The following is a 20461-nucleotide window of genomic DNA, read 5'->3' as shown; positions in this document are numbered from 1 at the left end:
GTTAGTGTCCCAATGGCCTAATTCTGTAGCCTCTGAAGTGATGTAGAGTGAGTGTTGTAATGATTCCCCTGGAAGTTATGCAGTAACTGATATGAGAAAGAATTAACGCCTAATGTAAAGACATATATATATATATATATATATATATATATATATATATATATATTACATGTCCCGAGACACAACGTTCAAGACTTTTTGCAGGGATAGAATATTCACCACAACGACCCGTACGTTATGACAATGCGATTGTTTATTTCACGCACACAGTAAAACGAGACACAAAGCTCATCACAGCCACCGACGACGCAGCGTTCGGGATGATAAGCATTACGAGCCGAAAAGCTTCTTCCCGGGTGACTAGGTTCGTTCGCTGGGACCTCGCAGCGTCTGAGCAAATGGGTTTCTCGTGGAAACCAGTCGCATTCGCTGCGATCCTTCAAGGGCTGAACAGTGTCGTTGTTATTAATGCGCTGATTGTGAGTGCAGCGGCCAGCGCGCAAGCATCTGCAAGAGAAGAAAAGCGCCATGGCGTAAACAGCAGGATTAGCGGTGCCTTATTGGTGACGCACTTTCGGGGCGCTTGAGGCATCGACCTCAGGCTAGTAAACTGGCTGCGGTATTGCCACACGCTTTGCGAAAAGCACAAATAAAAAAAAATCAACGGCCCTTCCACTCCGTGAAGATGGTCCAACAGCGAAGCTGTGTTAGTTACACCGAGTATTGCATGTGGATGTGTTGCACGTGATGCATTTGTGTAAACAAAAGTAAACGCAGAACTATAACCGGAAGTTATATTATATTGAAACGTTGCGAGGCGAGAAGAGGCAACGACTTCCAACGCTACTCGACGAGTGTCATTGGCTGCAGTCACGGACACCGCGCGCGTTCGGCGCGAACGCGGGTAAACGCGGACGGCATCGGTAGCAGCTCTGCGCGTTATCCGAAAGGGCGCGGCACACAGGCACACCTTCTCTTATTGCCTCTCCTCCTCGCGCCCACTGCGGCCTCTCATTGGTTGCCTCCTCCCCCAACGCGCGCCCTCTCATTGGTCGCTTTCTCCCCCAGCACGCCTCTCCCCCTCTCCTGGTCAAGTGACCTGCCCTCCCCCGGCGCGGCTCTCATCCTCTCCAGGTCATGTGACCTGCGTGACGCCCGACAGACGGCGAAGGGTCGACTAAGAACAGCTCCGCTGTTAAAACACGTCGCTCTTTCCAAGTCGGTGGTGACGTGCCTCGATTGTGAAAGTGCGAAGCGATACACATACATGAGTTTTAACGACGAACCGCTTTAAATTGAGGCTCGATGCGTCTGCTATTAAATGAGTGAAGGTGCGACAGGCTTCTCTTCGTTTATTTTTTAGAGGCTGTTGGCAGCATCGGTAGGCCACAAGTCGTACAGAACAACTTTGAGAGGACACTAACGAAATGAAGCCATGCCTGATTATTTTCTCTGGTATTTACCATGTAACTGGAATTACCGCAAACATTTGCGAAGACCAAGTACTTCGATTGACTTACGTCTCTTTAACGTTCAGCCTCACGGTCCCCGCAATGAACCAACAAAAAAAAAATGATGGAGGAAGAAAAGCACGGGTATATTTTGGCGCGTTACGATGAAAATAATTTAGTTGAAGGGTCGGTTCCCGGTGTACTCCCCAAACCGCATCTCCGGCTATCGCAAAACTGCTGCGGCAGAATGTTTGCTCACAAGAAAGCTCAAGAGAGAGAGAGAGAGAGCAAGGAGAGGAAAGGCAGGGAGGTCAACCAGACGAGCGTCCGGTTTGCTACCCTACACTAGGGGTAAGGGAAAGTATTTCAATATTGAGGCGCCCTAAATAGCGGGCTGTGGGTGAAGAACACTTCCTAAATTACAAAACAGAGGTATATCTGGCCAAGGCAGGCTGCGCTTGCAGCTGAGCAACCAAAATCGGTGCTTGGAAATTGAATATTACGAAGAAAGTTCGGTGCTCTTTTACGTGTGCAGGCCCATTCACGCGCTCAAACAGTGTCTTCGAGCCACGCGTGTTTATAGTAATTTGTTCGTCGTCAGTAATCGGTTCTCAATTTCCTCTTTCACAACAAGAGTTGATGTCTTTAACCCAATTGCTGCCGTGGTGGCTGCTGCGGACAGCGAAGTGGCAAAACGCATCACCAGAGTCAACCGTAAGGTGTGTATCATACAATAATGCAATTTCAAAATTCCATACAATTCAAAGCGCCGCGTTTACAGGTCATTAGCTTCTTTAAAGGAAGCAAAAGCTACATCGCAGAGATTATAATCAATCAGCGCCGAAACTTGCATTATACCTATCTATATATAATTTTTTACGGGACGTGGATGAGCGCCACGGTGACTCTAATACTGCAGTGTTGTTTCTCGTTCAAAACAACCAAGGTAAGTAGGTAAAAACTTAAAGTTTGTCCGGCAAGTTAATAGGGTTGGCTTCACCCTGCCTAGGCGTCTGCCACGGCCCTTGGGCTCTGGCGGCGTCGTCGGCCAGCTGGACTGCCCACACTTGATCTTCTGGGGCTGAGCTGAGCAGCACAGCACACCAAGAATCAACATCATTTTAATGCGTTGCAATTCTCAAAGGTTTTGTCAAATTCAAACTCTACACAGTGCCGTTCCCTGCCCATAAACATGCCTTAATTACAATAATATTGTGACGGAAGCGAGATGGAGGCGAAGGATGTATTTACAAAATATATACAGAGGAGGCTAGGGCAAGGGACGTCCGATCCGGGCCAAGAGCTAGCGTCTTCATCGTCGTCTTTGGCGCGCTGCCAAGCGTCGCGTTGATCCATGTATGGATTGCTCCGTAACATCACTCTCCGGCGGCTGAAGCGCCGTCCTGGCGCTTGCTCTGAAGGCGAGGAGCTGGAAGAGCAGTATGGCTTCAACCGGGAAACATGAACGACTTCAGTTGGCAGCGATGAGGTCGAAGAATCAGGATCCAGGAGTACAATTTCGTAATTTACGTCACCGAGTTAACGAAGGACCTTGTAGGGCCCGGTGTAACGTGAGAGGAGCTTCTCTGATAGGCCAATGCGGCGGCATGGCGACCATAGGAGCACCAGAGAGCCAGGCGTGAAGTGCACGCTTCTGTATCGGCTATCATAACGGGACTTCTGGGCTGCTTGCGAAGCAGTAAGTCGATCGTGGGCAAGTTGACGAGCTGCACGGGCTCTAGCTGCGACGTCACTGGCGTATTCAGTAGACGAGTGAGGAGCCGAAGGAAGGAGAGTCTCGAAGGGCAACGCAGGATGTCGGCCAAACAGCAGATAAAACGGTGAATATCCGGCGGTGTCATGCCGCGAGGAATTGTACGCAAAGGTAACAAAGGGTAACGTGCAGTCCCAGTCACGGTGATCTGGTGAAACATACATGGCTAGCATCTCGGTTAGCGTTCGGTTCAGGCGCTCGGTCAATCCATTCGTCTGCGGATGATAAGCGGTGGTGAGCTTATGTTCAGTGGAGCAAGCACGAAGGATGTCATCTACCACTCTTGATAGGAAGTACCTCCCGCGATCGGTGAGGAGCTGCCGAGGGGCACCATGATGTAGAATTACGTTGTATAGGAGAAAGTCAGCGACGTCTGTAGAACAGCTTGTCGGTAAAGCCGTGGTGATTGCGAAGCGCGTGGCGTAGTCGGTCGCGACCGCAACCCATTTGTTTCCCGAGATAGACGTAGGGAAAGGGCCTAGAAGGTCAAGACCGACGCGGAAGAATGGCTCTGCAGGGATGTCAATAGGTTGTAGCTGGCCTGCAGGCAGCGCTGAAGGGCGCTTGCGGCGTTGGCAGCGTTCACAAGCAGCGACGTAGCGGAGCACAGAACGGTACATGCCAGGCCAGAAAAACCGGCGTCGGACGCGGGCGTAAGTACGCGAGACACCTAGGTGACCGGCAGTTGGTACGTCATGAAGCCGATGAAGAACACTGGAGCGAAGATGGCGAGGTAGGACAAGCAGAAGCTCTGGGCCATCTGAGCTGAGATTACGACGATACAGAACGTTGTCGTGTAGCTCAAACAGGCGAACAGAATGGTCCGGTGATGGAGAGGTAAGACGGTCGATGGATAAGCCGTAAGGACGCGTCTCGTCGCTGTTCGGTGGGGATATCATCCAAAGCAAAGATGGACAGTACGCAGGCGTCGGAGTCAGGTTCAACAAGGTCGGGAGCATCGACAGGGTGATGGGACAAGCAATCAGCGTCCTGGTGCAATCGTCCAGATTTGTAGTGCACATCAAATGAGTATTTTTGAAGCCGTAATGCCCAGCGGTCGAGACGTCCAGACAGATCCTTCAGCGACGAAAGCGAGCATAGAGCATGATGGTCTGTAATTACAGAAAAAGTTCGGCCAAACAAGTAAGGTCTGAATTTGCTGACAGCCCACACTAAAGCCAGGCACTGGCGTTCAGTGATAGAAAAGTTTCGTTTAGACGAGGACAGAAGGCGACTGGCGTAGGCGATGACACGTTCCTTGCCGTGCTGTGTTTGGCCAAGGACAGCCCCAATTCCAGGACCACTGGCATCAGTGCGAAGTTCCGTAGGCGACGAGGGGTCGAAATGGGCCAGTATTGGTGGTGTAGTGAGTAGGCGGACGAGGGCAGAAAACGAAGCTGCTTGTTCGGGTCCCCACACAAAAGGAACGTCCTTCTTCAAGAGTTCCGTAAGAGCGCGGGCGATGTCCGCGAAGTTCCGGACAAAGAGACGAAAGTAGGAACATAATCCTACAAAACTGCGGACGTCTTTGGCTGAACCCGGTACGGGAAATTGTTGCACTGCTCGCACCTTGTCGGGGTCTGGTTGAACAACGGCAGCACTGACAAGGTGACCGAGCATAGTTATCTCGCGCCGCCCGAAACGGCACTTGGCGGAGTTCAGCTGAAGGGTGGCTCTTCGGAAGACGGCAAGAACGTCCGATAAACGGGTGAGGTGGCTCTCAAACGTAGGCGAGTAGACAATCACATCGTCTAAATAGCATAGACAGATGGACCACTTATATCCCCGCAGCAGCGAGTCCATCATACGTTCGAAAGTTGCTGGAGCATTACACAGTCCGAACGGCATGACCTTGAATTGGTATAGGCCATCGGGCGTAATAAAGGCAGTTTTTTCGCGGTCCATAGGGTCGACTGAAATCTGCCAATAGCCAGACCGAAGGTCAATGGACGAAAAATATTGGGCTCCATGAAGGCAGTCGAGGACGTCATCGATACGAGGCAAAGGGTAGACGTCTTTAAGAGTGACTTTGTTCAAATTCCGATAATCAACGCCGAAACGCCAGCTGCCGTCCTTCTTTTTCACGAGGACAACAGGGGAGGCCCACGGGCTAGATAAAGGTTCTATGTCGTCTTTTCTAATCATTTTGTCGACCTCGTTCTGGATGACTTGACGTTCGTGATGCGATACGCGATATGGATGTCGGCGTATAGGAGTGGCGTCACCAGCGTTGATTCGATGAGCCACGACATGTTTGGCCTAGAGGACGGCCGTCAAAATCAAAGATGTCACGATAGGACACCAGGACCCGGTAGAGATCTTGGGCTTGCGCCTGGGTCGGATCGGGAGCAATTATCTTGTTAATGTCGTTGAGAGACGAAGGCGCGAAGTTAACCGAGCAAGAAGGTGGCGAAACATCGGCATCCAATGTGGCAATCTTGCAGGGGCCAAGCGCGGAAATGGTGGCCAGCGACATGCCTTGCGGTATAACCTGAGTCAACAGGCTGACGTTGAGAAGCGGCACGACCACCGTATTGTCAGCAACGGAAACAATGGTGTGAGCCAGGGCGACATCGCGGGCTAACATGACGTCGATAATCGGAGACGAGATGTAGTCACCATCGGGAATGTCATGTGAAGACGTCAAAGTAACGTATGTAGCAGCTTGAGGCGGCAAACGAACGTGGTGGCGAGAGCATAAGCGTGGCGTTATGTCAGCTGGACTGTCGGGAGGATGGGGCAGCTCAAGCTCAAGAGCACCGGTCGCACAATCAATGAGGGCAGAATGAGTGGACAAAAAAAGTTGTCGCAGTTTCACCTGAAAGGCGAAGCATCAATTGCGATAGCAAATTTGTAGAGAGCAATATGGAGTAATGGTATTAGCTTTATCAGCTGTATAAACTTGGACATGCAGCAGCACCGGCAACACGCAGAACTGTTGTCGACGCCGTCGGCGTTTTGCCCGCGTTCGCTCAAAATGCGTGCGGCGTTGGTGACTGTTGCCCGAGCCTCTGATATAAATAGCCACTTGGTGCCGCAGCTAAACGTCTCCTCCCTTCCCTCCCCCCCCCCCTCCCCCGCGGCCTCTCGCGCGTTGGAAGAAGGCGCGTTTGCTCTACATATATGGTGATTGTAGAGCAGGAAAGAGACGCCTACTTCTGCAGCCCTTAAGCGAGCACGGCGCAGAACGCGCGTTTGTTCTCCGCCCTGCGTTCACTCCCCCTGAGAGCGCGCGCCCGTCGCGCCCTTTCACTCGCACATACAGCGTTCGGCGCGCGGCGACGATTTCATCTCCATTGACGCCATACGGAACCTCACGGCGACGGCGACGACGACGCCGACGGCAGAAATCTGCTTTTGAGTGTCCATATAATTGCTATCGCAATAAAATCTAAGCCGAGAATAAGGTCATGGGGGCACGTCTCGATGACGGCAAATTCGACGGAAGTGGGAGGACCAGCAATGCAGACGCAGGCGGTGCGCATCCAAGAACGGCAGGAGTCCCTCCATCAGCGACGCGGAGGATGCGGGAGGCGGCAGGCGTGAGCACTTTATGAAGGCGTCGACGAAAATCTGCACTCATTACAGAGATGTGCGCGCCAGTATCCATGAGTGCAGAAACAGTTACGCCATCAACATCAACGTCTAACAAGCTTCTTCTTGTCGGCAGCGTCAGAAGAGGATTTGTGGTGGCAGTCGTCAATGCAGCGTCACCTCCGGGCGCTGCATTGTTTAGTTTTCCTGATAGGCACGAGCAGGGTTGAAGGGGGACGACGGGCGGCAAGTCTGTGGTGAACGCGACGACGGGCGACGGCCTGGAGGCGAGCGTGACTGGTGACCACGCGGCGACGGGGAGCGGCTACTTATCCTGGGGGAAACACCGTCGTTGGGGAAATAGGTCTGGGTTGAAGGCGGAATGCGGGTGCTCTCGGGACGGCGGTAAGGGGTAGACAGCGTTCGAGGCGCCGAGGACCAGCGGGTGGCGCAATAACGGGCGACGTGGCCGATACAGTGACAAGTAAAACATATCGGTCGATCGTCAGGGGTTCGCCACGCAGCAGGGTCGCGATATCGAGTAGCGTATCGCTGCTCTTGATAAGAAGAGGGCGGACGCCACGAAGTTTGTGTTGGGCTGGCAACGGTGCACACAGAGTGAATGCCCATGTTGGCGAGCTCCTGCCGGACAATGGCTTGAACGAATGGAGCCGTAATCGAGCTCGAGTCGCAGGCGTGAACTGGAGCAGGGGTCATGGCCTCAAGTTCGCGGCGTACAATACGTGTCAGCTGATCTGGTGGAACCGATGGTTGTGCAGCCGTGCGGTCTTCGCAAGAGGACGTTGCCGCCGTGTTGGGAAGCCGGGCAAACGAGTGGCCAATGCGCCGGCTTTTAGCCTGCTCAAAGCGCCGGCACTCCTTTGTAATGGCGTCGACTGTAGAACAATTTCTACACATTAAAAGGTTGAAGGCGTCGTCGGCGATCCCTTTCAAGATATGCCCAACCTTGTCGTCCTCCGGCATCTCGGCGTCGGCCTTTCGGTATAGCGCTAATACGTCTTCTATGTACGCGACGTAAGATTCAGTAGCCGTCTGCGCACGTGACGCGAGCGTCTTTGTCGCGGCGATCTTCCGGCCAAGGGGCTTCCCAAACAATTCTCGGAGTTTTTCTTTGCAGGTGTCCCAGCTCCCAATTTCAGCTTCGTGATTATCAAACCATACCTTCGCAGTGCCTGTCAGGTAGAAGATTATATTTGCCAACATCATGGTAGGGTCCCATCGGTTGTTTTTACTCACGCATTCGTACTGCGCCAGCCAGTCTTCAACGTCCGCGTCACCGGAACCGGAGAACGTGCCAGGATCCCGGGGTTGCACAAGCACGACCGTTGAAGTGGCGGGCGCTGATGTAGACGCTGTGTCTTCCGCCATTGCAGACAGATGTCCGAAATGACGGCCGCTGCGAAGTTCCGTTGTGAGGCGAGACGTACCCCGCACCACCACCGAAGTGTGACGGAAGCGAGATGGAGGCGAAGAATGTATTTACAAAATATATACAGAGGAGGCTAGGGCAAGGGACGTCCGATCCGGGCCAAGAGCTAGCGTCTTCGTCGTCGTCTTTGGCGCGCTGCCAAGTATCGCGTTGATCCATGTATGGATTGCTCCGTAACAATATTTCTCGGAAAAAAATAATTTCTGTTCTTTGAGCCGCGCTGACATCACCGACACCAGCTTTACGAGTTTTCGCCTGAACACAAACCTTCTTATTAACGTGACATGACTCATATCTTAAGGTAATCTTCCATATTACAATGCGGAATTACTAACTCCCTCATTTTCACGAATAACAGAGGCAAGCACGCGAAGCACTATCAAATTCGCGAAATGCTTAAAGAGGTGGGCGCAGGGACACTGGTAAACGGCACTTTTACGCTAGCGCGATAAACAATGCGTTTAGGAGAAATGATACCGTGCAACAATTGACATTGTAAAAATAAGTTATTTTCTTGCATCAACGATGAGTGTTCGCTCAATGATTTGACAATGACACCGCAGCTCGGTGTCCAAGGTAGACAGAGCACTCAAACAAAACTGACAACAGACCGCGAACAATGGTAGACAGCGACAACAACGGAGTGAAATAAAATATTACGTTATTTCAGCATACAATTTTTAAAAGCCCTAAAGCGATGGAAATGTGCCTTTGGAATATTTAGAGAAGTTTTCAGTGCTCGTCATCTTAGGGGTGACTAGGGACCACATTCAAGGTTGCAGAAATGTTGCTTGTGAAGTTCGATGAAGTTTTCAAAGGCCGTACAGCCGATAGCCACCAAACAGCGTCCGCGTGACCGAAATAATGATAATAATAATAAAAAACCAAGCGACGTAGCGGAATGACGTCACAGCTTGCGTGGTATGCGCGCAAGCGCACAGCAGTTCGGCAGCAAAAGTACACAAACGAATGCTCAGCATTCAATTCCGATTTTTCAGGTAATTAGACGCCTTTCTCCGGGAAAGAACTAGTTATATTACTAGTCACGTATACACCACATTCGAATTGGGCTCTGGTGTTCGCCTTTCTTGCCTCTTAAACGTTTCCAAATAAAATAAATTAGACGACTACTACTAGCGAGTACGACGGACGCCTTCAACGCAACATGGTTTCAGAGGCAGCATGCGCATACATACGTAGCGGAATTCGCATCCATTCCATCCGCAAGAAGTGTTTACCGAAATTTTTCTACAATATTAAGAAAAACAAGCATGTTCCTGTACTTACTATTCTTGGAAGCAGTGTTTATGCAGTCGCACACTTTGCACCCGCCTTCCTCCACTACGAATTTCCCGCAGCTGCACTCTATGGACTCCGGGCAGCTGGCGGACACCTTTGCAACGGTGGCCTGGACACCTGCGATGCCGAATTTGCACAGGTTTCACTCGCAGCCCAGTTATGGAATAGCCACACGATAGACGTCCATGGATTTGGGACATTCCGCGCCATATTAACCAGCGTTTTTTCGAACATCGCCGCATAGCTAAAAAAATTTCCACATGTTTGTTGAAGTTCAAAACTAATTCTCCAGGTTCATTTTTCTTGCCAAAATTTTACTAGAATTTTGGTGAAAATGTATTGTTCTTGCTTAGCTAAGCGCGAACGCCGACAAAGCTTGACAGTTCAAAAGCGCCAAGCGGACGCACACATCAGGTCCGCGGTGAACATGCCGCAGTACGAGAACGCGAGCTCGACAAGACAACGCCGACAAGGCCCTGAAGTTCTAGCCAATGCTGCTCGCCGTATTCGAGTTCTTTCTGTCCGTGTGTGTCTGCGCACGTCCCGCCACGAGTGTTCACTTTGCCAGTTTATGTTTATTGCAACTCGTACTTCCACTAAAGCTACGAGCCTTATTTCGTGTAATATTCTAACATGTTACTATCGCACTCATTGTATCGCGCTTCAGGCGAAATTGTGATTTTTAAAAATAAATAACCTAATAATATTGTCCAACGGGCGGTTTCGAACAGAGGACATCAAGCACAGAAGCTTGATACTGTAACCATTTCGCCACGGAGGCTTTCCCCCGTTATGGCGTGCCTGATAAGGATCGTAGCTTTGACATGTTAAATCCCGGAACTTACTTAACCTATTTAAAACGTCATCATGTGTCAAAATGTGGGGCAATCCCGAAGATAGTGTAGTAAAATAAATGTGAGCCCGCCACTCCTAAAGCGAGGTGCAACGCGAGGAGTGACGCGATAAAGTGCGGTGCGCAACGACTCCACTCCTATGTCACCCGAAACTCGCTCAGGAAGACTGTCTTTGATCGACTTCAACTGGAGGTTGAATCGCCTTCTCAGGTCTTTGAAATTGATCTAGGAAATTTTCTTAATTTTCCTAAACGATTCACGAAAATATTCTGCTAACAGTGAAAGATGTGAATCGTGTTTTTATCTTGCTCTTCTTTTTTTTTGGGGGGGGGGGAGGGGGGGGTCGGGGGATGATTTTCTTTCATTAGCGAAATAACAGCAATGATATCTGCTCTTTACGCCGCTGATAGATTAGACGGTGTCAATAAACGGCAATTAAGACAACTTATCCGACGCGTTGGGTACTTTAGAACAGGAGAGCCGTTTCCTTGTCCAAGCATCAACAACTGAACTAAATTCCTTAGCTACTATCGTCAACAAGATTTTCTTCGCATCGTTGTGAACATGATTGCACATGCATTTTGAATCTTTACTTTCCCGCACTCCACCTTCCGGTGTGCTTCCTACCTTCTGCAGTTATTGCTTTAATATCTCCTGAGCACGTTTCAGTTTCTTCGCTGTAACATTTCTGGCCCGATCCGAAGGACGGCAGCGACGCGTTGGCCGAGATTGGCCGAGCGTGCATGACGCCTTTGTAGCTTCATTGGGACAGTGTTAGTCACGCAGACCCATGTGTAAAATTTTTTTTTTCTGTATTAACCATTTCATGCTTGAAGCTTCTGTCGTGTAGCCGGAAGAGACGTCAGATTTTTCCCACTTGTACCTGCAGCTTAGAAGCGGAACCCTTACCAAAGCAGGTCAAGTTGCAGCCGCCTATGGTGCGGAAGTTGTTGTCGTTGCCGCCGCATCCGTGGTAGTTGAAGCGCACGCACTCCTCTTTCCGCACGTCGTAGTAGAAGCGGACCTCCTGCGGCTTGGCAACTGCGCCGTCCCCGGTGGAGGGGTTGCAGAGGCCCTCTTCTAACGGCAAGTGGCACAGCCCTGAGTGGCAGGCAAGACATCACGGGACGAGAAGAAAGTGGAACGGCAGGTTACCTCAAGGCTTACGACAGAGAAAGTAAGGGTTCGTGAGGCGGCGCTTCTCAGGATATTGAGAAATCCGTACACTCGTTAAGTTATAGGAGGTTGAGCCACGGGCTGAAAGCATAACAACGAAAACTATACTCGTGCAAACGGCTTCTAACCGTCGCTTCCCGAAGCACGCTAAAGGTGCTACGTTTATTTTCTGTATTCCCCCAGATCCACATAACGGAACATTCTTCCGTAACCTCGTGACATAAAGTGTCATTAAGTAATCAAAGTGCCATCACCGACATTTAGTGCGGCTTCTAGCAACACAGACTTTGAAAATAAAGGCAACACGTACTTCCACTGGTTTATAAAAAGGCAATTTGTATGCCTAAAATCTGCACTGTCTTCAAATATGTGCTTCAGAGAGCTACTTCAGGGGCACTTTGTATATATTCACGTATTGAACGCTCGTGTTGTTGTCCCTTTTAAAGTGGCACACAATTTGTAGCACACTTCTGGTTTACGCACTACGACAATACCAGGTACGCGCTTACGGTGGTCATGTGGGATCAGAGCAATTATTGGGGCGAGTTGGTTCATGCTGACTTTGAGCGTCCTTGTGCCAGTGAATGCTGTAGCGAAATTTGTAATGCTTTCTCTCTGGAAAGGCGTCATATGCTTGGATTAATCTCTAAGATATTTCGTGTGCATTTCTGAATAAAAAAAAAACGCCATCACTGTACTTCCGTCCCAACTACCGTAACGACGTCATGCATAGTCATGAAATAGTTGGGAAAATAAAAGTATACTCTGAGAATAAGCGAGCACAAGCCACGCGTCACGCTCTGACTAGGAATGTATGTTAAGTTTTCAGTACAGAATTTCTGCTGGTTCTGTTGTATTTCGATGTTTCGCTCGTCAATCGATTGCACGCCACCAAGCCGCCGCTCTAACTAGACTAAGCCACATTGAACTGTAAATGATAACTATGGACGTGACTGGATAAACATTAAAAAATCGCACACAATACTGCTATGAAACACAGCGAAGCTGATGCCGGTTTCCCAATGGACTTAGGTGAGAACAGATGCTTCACAACTGCCAATGAATCCTCCCTGTTTCAATCACAGCCGGCCGACAGCCGTTATTTTTGCGAAGCCGTTCAATATATGAGCAGCTTTATGATGTCTAGATCAGAGGCCGTGTTTGGTTAATTCATATACAGGGTTTAATATCCCAAAACAACTCTGGGGCTATGAAAGACGCCATATATGGCGAAGGGCTCCAGCATAATTTTTACCACGTGGTTCAGCGTTGCGTGTGCGGGAGGCTACATTTAAGGACCGCGCGGAGGAGAGTTATAACCGTAGGAGGGGGGGGGGGGGTGAAGGAGCCGCGGTTTACGGAGAACGCGTAATCGGGTTGACTGTTAGTCGAGGCTTTCGCCATTCGGTTCGCAGAAGCAGTGCCGTGGCTTTGAAGTCAACCCATCGGTGCTGGACGGCACGCATGCCGAGACATTCCGCGAATGGAACAGATGCCCCAACGGACGTGGAAGTGCTTTCTTTGGGGGACTGTGTCTTGCGAGGTTGTGAGACCATTGCACTACAAGGGATTTATGGCAAAGGAGTTTAGATATTGGAACTCTGAATAGTGTTACCCTGGAGCCCGATCGTATGCACACTGCTCGCACCGCGCTGTGTGATTTGACGAAAGAACGGGTGAGGGTGATGTGGGGGATGCTTTTAAGTACGTGCAGGGCCATTGGGAGGGGTTCCGGTGGAGATTTGGCTAACAGAAAGAAGATCAAAATTGTAACATCATTGTAACTTTTGACTCGTAGTCTTTTGATGCCTGTGTAAATAGTTTCCATTCTATCGTTTTCCTATTTCATCTTAATAAACAGTTAACCCCTTGGAGTCAGCGTCACAGCCATGTCTGCAGTAATGCGACTTCGCCACATCCAGAACACCTGCAAGTTTCACCCGTTAACATCGATGCGGACATCAACTGTGGCGTTGTTAAAATGCACACAAATCGAAGCACACAAGCGTTTTCGCATTTCGCCTCCATTCACAATACGCCTACTGCATCCCGGACTCAAACGTGCGACCTCGTACCCGGCAGCAAGACGTCATAGGCACTCAGCCAGCGTGGTAGGTAGCTCGTATTTCTTACCGATCCGTTTGATTTTTCGTTTTGTTAATTAAATTAAATTCAGCGGTTTTACGTGCCAGGACGACGATATGATTATGAGACAGGCCGCAGTGGGAGAGTGCGGAATAATTTTTACCACCTGGGATTCTTTAACTCGTGCACCGAATACACGGTAAACAGGCGTTTTTGCACTTCGTCCCACCGAAATGCGGCCGCCGCAGCCGGGATTCGATCCTACGCCCTCGGGATTAGCAGCGCAACTCCAAAGAGACAACGCCACCACGGCGGGTTTCTTTTTTTTTCATTTGTCATTGGTTCTGCTGTTGCCGTGCCTCCGCTATCGCTGCAACCGGCTACTTTGATCTGGATACATGGTAACATCAAAGGTAATTAAATGGAACACTAAAAAATAAGAGGATCATGTTGGAACCACGCACCTCCACAGCCTTTAGTGTGGTTACCTTGGCCTGCTGCCCGCGGCACCAAGTGACATCAATACAACAATAGTAAACGTTATAAGCAATATAATGTCAAGAGGCTCCAGTGCCCGAAGTAGTCTAATACAACCAACTACTCTACGAGGAGAAACAAAAAACGATTTTCCCCCTATAGACAACACCGCACGAACGTTTTAAGTGGGAATAGATATGAGTGAAATGAATTATATGAGCACAACGAAGGAAGGCTGATCAGAAAAATTCGTAGTGGCACCCAAAGTCCTGCGCGACAGCGAGAGATGGGGCAGCCATCTGTCGTGAGTAAAAAATTCTCATACAAAGCCCACTAGGGCTGACATGTGCGCTTGAGCTAGATGATTGTATGCGTATGCGAGGGAAACAGCATATAAGAGACAAGTATCAAAAGAAAGCAACACCGACGGAATTCGGGTGCGTCTTATTTTCTGGCAGCCCTGCTTACGAAACTAAGCCTGTAGTCCTTTTTGAAAGTGTAGGCCGTGCGGGTGTGGCTGGGAATAACTACGTTCGTGGCAAACAATCAAACCCAGTTAGAGGTGGGCGAATATCAACTGTTTTAAATAAGAATAGTTATTATCGAATAGTCAAATGCAGCCGCATATACGTATTTACAGCAGCAATGTTTATTTCAGTATAGTTGGGTATTACGCCTGTACTGACTAGCCCCCAAAAGATTACAGGCGAACCCATCTCACGATCGGTGACGACGGTAATGCGATGAGCATTAAAGCAATGTATAGCAACACACGGTATTGCTGAAGGCTATGTTTATTTAAAATAAGTAGTGGTAATTCTTAGACTTCCGTTGCTTCGCTGCATGCGACATACACTGTCTCCAGTATCGGCGCACTTTCCTATGGCACTCGCTTGCCAAGGCCGCCCCTGAGCATGACGTCATGGCAACGACTGTACGATGACGGCGCTAACGACGACGATGAAATGACGCAAAAGCGAATGAAATCGATGGAACGACGAAGGCGCTATGATGACTATGGCATGAGTACAATGAGATGACGACGAGTGTATGATGACAGCGGCGTGACGATGACTATATCAAGAAGGCTGTATGACGACGATGACGTGACGATGACGGCAGCATGACGAGAGTCGAATAACGAAGCTGCAATGATGACGCTGCAACGCCCACAATGACGTCACTACCGCAAGCACATACCCAGAAGTCCAGGCTATTATACTACTTGAGTGATTGGGTTGGTGTAGAAAACGTGACGACAAGTGCATGACGAGAGTCTAATGAGGAAGCTGTAATGACGACGATGAAATCGACCACGACGGCACCCCGACCAAGAGCACAATCTAGTGGACCAAGCTGGTAGACAAGTTTGGGCCACTGAGTCGGCGTGAATGGAGAGATAGATAGATAGATAGATAGGCTCAAAACGGCTAAAGTAGGCACAGAATGCTTATCGCATTAAATGACAGCTATCTCGAACAAAGAATTAGTTTTGAGCACAAAATTTATGATTTTTATTTCCAATGACAATGAGTGATTGTGCGTTGGTGCACTTTTTTAACTGCACAAATATGCGGTCAACATCTTTCGAGCATGGTTGCAAAGAAGCTTTACAAGAAAAAAAGTGACTATGGCATGAAATTGAAGTTTACAAAAACCTTGAAAAACAATAAGTTGTGGAAAACAAACAAACAAATAAAGTTGCTGAAGGCTTCGTGTACTGTAAACACATTAATACGCCCGTTGCAAGGAAAGATGAAATATAACTGGTTGTAGCGTAAAAGGTAAAAATGATCCAAGTCTAGACTGCCAAAATCACTAATTGACAGACTACAAGCAAAACTGACACGGTGTTATCTAGGCTTCCGCTGCGAACTCGAAAACAAAACTTGCATTATGCATTTTGATTCTGCCCTTTTTTGAAAACATGTCGTTCTTTCACTTCTGATAATTTGCGACTTTGTTTAGCAGACGGAGAACAGTAACAAGATTTCAAGAGTCCGTTATTGCTAATTATTTGGCTAGTTTTGAACATTCGAAAATACTGAATAGTTCCTTTTCGAATACGACTATTAAGTGTGTAATATTCGATTCGTATTCAAAACTGTCCCACTCTTATAGTATAATATTATTGTCCCACCTTTATACTATGTACATTCTAGCAGTATAAGCATTTCCAGAACTTTATGTTTTTGGCTAAGACGATCTCAACATGCCATTATTACTGATGAAAGCGCTTCTTGCTCAGTGGCTCTATTATATCAATCCAGCGATAGTTTTTGTCCAGGCGGAATTGGAGCGTGTAAAGGTGCATATCCGAGATGCAATTCCACCAAAAGAAAGAAATCGGAACATTATAAATATATTTTATAATATCTTCCCCAAAAATTCATATTTCACTCATGCAAGTATACTTAAATAGCCGCTTGCAAGATTACCTAGCTCATGTAGCAACTAAAGATGTAATGGCTACGGATGCTTCAGTGGTTGTATGGAAGGCGGGGTAGGTATTTTCTCCTCTTCCCTTGACTCGTCGTTTTATTAAGACTTTTATATATTTTACTCCATATTTTAAAGCTTAGCTTTTGGCGATGATTCTTGCGCTGCGCAAACTCCCCTTTGATTGCATTGACTGATGTGATAACCACATATTCTCTTTCCGCCAGTTCTTCTCTAACTACTTCGTAAAATTCACTACACCTAATAGTAATCCCATGATTAGTTCCCTCGACGCTAAATCTAATTAACTTACTATGTGTACCGGGTCACTGTGAGTTCCAGTTCCATTTAAACGAAATGATCGTTTCGTAATCGTGAGCAACCCAGTATAGAGAAATAATATTTATTCTCGCATTATCGACGAACACCACAGTGATTAGGTACCGGATATATTCAATACGTAGAGACTCAATCGAATCATCGATTACATCCTAAACAGAATTCTAGTAATCCCAGTTTTCCTGGAAAGCCTAGAGGTGCTCATCAGGACAATTAAAGGTTATGATTACGAGGTTTCATTGCCGTATTTCTACCACTAAGCATATATTTACAAAGGCCTGGTCTGGTGATGTTGCCCTTATGCCAATTCTGCCAGGAATAAAATCAACTGGTCATTATTTTTCTTATCTATCGCCGGTTTACAATGCAATGAAAAATACTTCTTGAAGTGCCACTTAGTAAACTTCGCTTGACTAAACTGCGGCGGTATTACACTCTTTCGGTGTTTGACACTGTGTGTGATTTCATTCGAGAAAAAAAAGAAAACGTATAACATTAATTTTACTTTCCTTACTGTTCCTATCCATTTTTTTCCAAAGTTGCTTCCATTTTAAGTTGTTCAATGAGTCTTTGCTTCCTTTTAAACAATAATCGTCTACGCATCTGTTCCCACTTCTAAATTAAACAATACTTTTTTATTACCAGTTTTACCTTCCCAACGTTATTTTTCTGAAATTTCTGAGTGCGCGTTCAAGCACAATATTCTTGGCCCATTTCCCGTTGTGGTTACGGGCCATGTTTTAAAGGCGAGTCATCATCGTCAGTACAGTCAATTACAGCGCTGCCTTTGATACAATTTTATTGATTTCACTGGTGATATTACACCTAAGACCAAAATCTAATAAACACTCAAGTATTGGCGAAATGAGCAGTCCATATCGACAAGCCAATACCGCACGCCACGTCGTGGCTGCTACTTTCGTTACGAATGGAAAAAGCGGTGGGAAGCTGACAGCGTTTTCTTTGAAGTAAAATAGTCGCCGCGCCTCGCGTGTCGATTCTCTCTCTCGTGAAACATAACTGAGGAACAGAGCCCTTAGCTATACGAGGTGCGTTTGAAAAGTTTCCGGGCTATCATTGAAGAGGGGCAGATAGCTTAGTGGCAATAAAATTTATTCAGAATATTCCCGTTGAAGCTTAAGAGACTTCTTACAACGGTCCTGCAATCCTTAGACGAAAAACTGTCGCCATTTTAAAGCTACGCGCTCACAACATCAAGGACGCAATCATTGTCTGGAAACCGTGCTACCGTGATACAGTGCCGTTTGCGAACTACAATTGTGCATCAATCGGCATGGAAAATAAAAGGGGTAGTGGTGTACCGTTTTACGTTCATGACAAAGTGAAATGCAATATTGTTAAAGAGTATACTGTCATATCCTCTCATTTTGAATCTCATGAAAAAATGTCGCAGCCTTTTAGTTGTTGCTATATATAGGCCCCCTTCAAGAACTGTGTCTGATTTCCTGGATTTCATATATGAAATGCTTTAGTACTTTGAACAAAATGGCACACGCGTAATTGTTACAGGAGATTTTAACATAGATATGCTGTCACCAAGTAACAATAAGCAACCTTTTTATGACAGAATGCTTTATTTTGGCTATGAAAATACAATTCATGTACCTACCAGGATGGCACAGTTGACCTTAACTACCCTGGATTTATGTTTCACTAACTACAAAAATTAGATATGCACACCTGGAGTCAGCGATCACCTGCCGATTTTTGAATTTTTTCCGTGGTGTGTAAAACAACGAAATCCAGAAAATCCTACGCAGCGTAGGAAAATTAACCAAGAAACAATTAAGCTTTTCGAGAAAGTTGTCGCCGAAAAGGATTGGAGCTGTATTTTCAATTATACTGACCCTGTAAATGCCTACGACATATTCATAACAAAGTTAACAGACCTTTATAATTTAGCTTTTCCGATTGTCGCGTATAAAAAAAAGAAGGCAAGAAAACAGTGGACAGACGCTCCACTTTTGAAAAGGATGAAAGCAAGAGATAAGCTGTTCAATGAAATAATAAAAACAAAGCGCTTAGTGTACGTGGTTGAGTTTAAGAAGATCAGAAATAAGCTAGGATCTGATATTAAAAAGGCGCGAATCAGCTACTACTAAAAAAAGTTTGCAAACATACTTAATGACCAGAAAGCCATTTGGAACATTGTGAATGATCTTTTGCAAAAGAAGAATACGAAGACCATCTCTGAGCTTCAAATAGAGGGCAGATCTTGTTCAGGTACTTTACTTGCCAATATGTTCAATCACCATTTTTTGAGTTCGGAAGCTTCCGATATTTCAAATGGTGCTGACCAGTCTTACAAATCTTATATTACAGCACGCGTCTCGGAGTCTATTTTCCGAACTCCCACTGATTAATCGGAAGTAGCCTCGCTGGTACAGAATTTAAGTTACAAATGTGCTGTGGGTTTTGACAATATAAAGGCAGAACCTTTAAAAGCAGTTTCAAAGCACATAAGCGCACCATTTGCACATATCTGCAACCTTAATTTGAGCATTGTAACTTTCCCGGACAAATTGAAAATAGCTAGAGTATCTGTTATTCACAAAGGTGGGGATGAAAATTACACGAATAACAATAGGCCCATTTCTGTTTTGCCCATTTTTTCAAAAATTATAGAACGCGTCATATATGTGCGAATTGCAAACTTCTGTAGCTCAAAAAATTATAACGGAACATCAATATGGATTTCAGAAAAACAAGTGTACTGAAAGGCCCTATCATCTATTAAAGATCACATTATTGAAAATTTTGAGCAAAAACATCACACAATTGGAATACTCCTTGATTTTAAGAAAGTTTTGATTCGATCAAGTATGCCATTTTTTTACAAAAGCTGAATGAATATGGAATAAGAGGTACCCCCCTTAATTTATTAAGAAGTTACCTTACTAATCGGTTTCAGTATACGGATATGCAGCACTCGAAGTCACAAATGGGCAAGATAAATTACGGTGTCCCACAGGGGTCTATGCTTGCGCCACTTCTATTCTTATTTTATATAAATTACATCGTAAACGTACGTCTAACACCAGATAAGAGAGGGTTTTAGCTGAGCGCTTGCTGTCCGCTCCGCTCAGACCGGCATATGCTAGCAAATGCCACATAAGCGCTTAGCGGGAACGCTAGTGCACTTGCGCACAACGCTCATACCGGCAGCGGTACGAAGACCGCATCCCTCGCTCCGCTACAAAGCCGACTGAGCGGAGCGTGACAGCGTGTCTACTTGGCCTCTTCGTCGTTTTGCAGCCGAGTTGATAGCGCGTCGCTCGCGTCTCCACAAGACGCGCTTATCAAATGCGAAATCTACGCAGTTGCCTGCAGTATCTCAGAGCGTGAAATCTGTGCGGAGCGGAGCGTAAGCGGCGCTCTGCTAAAACTGTCTATTGTATTATATGCAGATGACAGTAACGTCTTTTTTTTTCGGGTCAATATATGTTAAGTGTAGAAAAAGAAGCGAACCTTTGGCTTAGCAATATGTCGTTATGGCTGAGAACAAATAAGTTGGAATTAAACATAAAGAAAACAAAGTACATTATTTTTCGACCACGAAGCC

At 47.1% G+C, this 20461-nt stretch overlaps 1 protein-coding gene across 4 annotated transcripts in view; it reads right to left on the bottom strand.

The window, feature by feature from the left end:
• Nucleotides 1-231: 231 nt before the first annotated feature.
• The window catches only part of LOC119437682 (papilin-like), a 464139-nt gene continuing 443909 nt past the window's right edge, over nt 232-20461 (bottom strand). For all 4 annotated transcript variants that reach the window (XM_037704674.2, XM_037704670.2, XM_037704673.2 and 1 more), the window contains 3 exons: nt 11272-11463; nt 9497-9625; nt 232-507 (listed from right to left, as the gene is read on the bottom strand). In XM_037704674.2, the coding sequence (XP_037560602.1) occupies nt 440-507; nt 9497-9625; nt 11272-11463 (389 nt within the window). In that variant the 3' untranslated portion in view covers nt 232-439. The remainder of the gene's footprint in view (nt 508-9496; nt 9626-11271; nt 11464-20461) is intronic.

This window comes from Dermacentor silvarum, chromosome 1 (assembly GCF_013339745.2).
Source record: "Dermacentor silvarum isolate Dsil-2018 chromosome 1, BIME_Dsil_1.4, whole genome shotgun sequence".
Classification (NCBI taxonomy): Eukaryota; Metazoa; Arthropoda; class Arachnida; order Ixodida; family Ixodidae; genus Dermacentor; species Dermacentor silvarum.
Note: the sequence above shows the minus strand (reverse complement) of the source record. Positions and strands in the feature narration are given on the sequence as shown.